The 2,284-nt window shown below is 49.6% G+C and overlaps 1 protein-coding gene across 3 annotated transcripts in view; it reads right to left on the bottom strand.

The window, feature by feature from the left end:
- SLC51B (solute carrier family 51 beta subunit) overlaps positions 1 to 2,284 on the bottom strand; it is a 27,854-nt gene that overhangs the window by 11,357 nt on the left and 14,213 nt on the right. For all 3 annotated transcript variants that reach the window (XM_019503983.1, XM_019503984.1, XM_019503985.1), the window contains one exon: positions 1,425 to 1,523. In XM_019503983.1, coding sequence (XP_019359528.1) covers positions 1,425 to 1,464 — 40 coding nt within the window. In that variant the 5' untranslated portion in view covers positions 1,465 to 1,523. The remainder of the gene's footprint in view (positions 1 to 1,424; positions 1,524 to 2,284) is intronic.

Raw genomic sequence — 2,284 nt, 5'->3', positions numbered from 1 at the left:
CCCCCGAGCACTACCAGGGGTAACAAGGAACAACGGCCATAAGTTGACGGAGAGTAGATTCAGACTAGACATCAGGAGGCGCGACTTCACTGTCAGGGCGGCTAGGATCTGGAACCAACTTCCAAGGGAAGTGGTTCTGGCGCCGACCCTGGGGGTCTTCAAAAGGAGGCTAGACAGCCACCTAGCCAGAGTCATTTGACCCCAGCATCCCTTCCTGCCCATGGCAGGGGGTCAGACTTGATGATCTGCTTAGGTCCCTTCTGACCCGACCAACTATGAAACGATGAAAGGCCCCTAATATAAGTTTGGACTGTTACAAAGAATGACAGCAGGTCAAATTTTGCCTTTAGTGTCACTCATGTACCAGTCACAATATCGGTGGGACTGCAGCTGTGCAATGGAGGGGAAAAACTTGCAATTAACTTTCACTGAAGCTGCTCCAAATTTATGCCAATATGTAGGAAAGAACTGGCCCACGTGTTAGAAAATACAGAGGCAGATTATCAGAAAGACAGAGGTCCAGTTGTACGTTTAGACATGTGGCCTTGATAGCACACCTGTGGCATGCTCAAACAGGTATGTGAGGTCCCAGTGGGCAGTTGGATATCAAGATGGCCACTGCAGACAGTGTGTGTGTCAGTGCGGATGAGCAACTGTGGGCGCAGCTACACATGCACATTTACTGTGCAGTAAACAATATTACTGCGCAGTACAGTTGCGCATCTACATGTGCATGCCCATATTGCACAGTAAATATGGTGACTTATGCCAACTGGAGTGTGAATTTGATACCTGCATCATGCAGGAATCAAATTTATGCCCGATTAATTACTACGTAGTAACGCATATGTAGACACCTTACTACACAGTAACACTGTGTGTGGACTGACTTGGGACTAAAGTTGGGACTAACTTTAGGCCCAAGTCAGTCCACACGCAGCATTAATACACTTCATTGCCTGCACATATAGGGTGTGTGTAGACGACATGGGAGTTACTGTAGACCACCTGAAAATTTGAATGCCGCTTTTTTTTGGTGCGGTGCATTTTTGTTTGCACGACACGGCGCTTTTGAGTGGGTTAAGCCCCCGTGTGTCATTCCCCTCAAATGTCAGTAGGGGGAGTCAAATACTAATTTACCCCCTAGAATATCTTTCCTAATGTATTACAGCAAGAGGCTCATGTGAACCACCCAGGCTCCCTTAGACACCCGCCTATTCCCACTGACTGCACAGTAAATTTAAGTCAACATAAATACACGTGTAGACATATAAAAAAATAGGCCCTGTGGAGCAATGCATTTTGTAATCCTGAGCAACAGATGCACCTGCCCAGCCTGAAGGTGGTAAGAAGTAGAGAGGAGACCCCAATTCTGTGCATGTGAGCTGCTCCACACGCACTGTCTTTCCTAAAGTCAACTCTACCTTGCACTAGTAGGAACAGGATTATCCAGAGCAGCTTCATGTTTGTAGGTGCAGTCCTGAAGTGGATAAGGCCTTCTTCAAAGGAAGTGATATCGAAACCTGGAAAAGAGAATGAGCCAACCGGTTATGAATTCTCTCCTGATAGAACCAGTGCTGTGGTAGTTTGCCAGCATGATGGGGCTTGTGTCCTCCTAGGCCAGGGGTGGGCAATTATTTTGGGCGGAGGGCCACTCATGAGTTTTGGCAAGCCATCAAGGGCCACATGACAGGCAGCCGGGGCAGATTAATATTAATTTTCTAAATTTTTATGAGCCCTGCAGGCTGGATAGAATGGCCTGGCAGGCCGCATCCGGCCCGCGGGCCGCATTTTGCCCACCCTTGTCCTAGGCCGAGCTACCTGGCCGGGATGCAAGGATGAGTCATCCAGGGAGAGGTCATCCCTTGAGTTTGGGCTTGGCCTGCTGCTGGAGCTCCTTCCTCAGCAAAGCTCTTTGCCTCGGGTACTTTCCTCAAGTGGAAAAAGTTCCTTTTCTGGCTCCCCTGACTCACTCCAGCAACATATGTCACAGATGAGGGGAGAAGGGGAGAGCATGTGCTGACAGTCAAGCAAAGCAGAGCAAATGAGTGGGCCTTGAAAGTGGGAAGCTTAGCTACCCAGGGGGGAAGAGATCTCCCCCGGTGCTGGACTGGGTGCTGGACTAAGTGGAAAGGTGTTTCCCATTCCTTGCACTGCTGATTGAAACAGCCACCTTTCTCCCTACCCCTTCTCTCCCGTCTGGCAGCAGCCGCCACCCAGCCCGTACAACCATGCTGACTCTCCCTGTCTGACACCTGCTTCTGTCCTGGAAGGAGAAGTACGT

Source organism: Gavialis gangeticus, unplaced genomic scaffold (genome assembly GCF_001723915.1).
Source record: "Gavialis gangeticus isolate Ggan-Ray unplaced genomic scaffold, GavGan_comp1, whole genome shotgun sequence".
Lineage (NCBI taxonomy): Eukaryota > Metazoa > Chordata > Crocodylia > Gavialidae > Gavialis > Gavialis gangeticus.
Note: the sequence above shows the minus strand (reverse complement) of the source record. Positions and strands in the feature narration are given on the sequence as shown.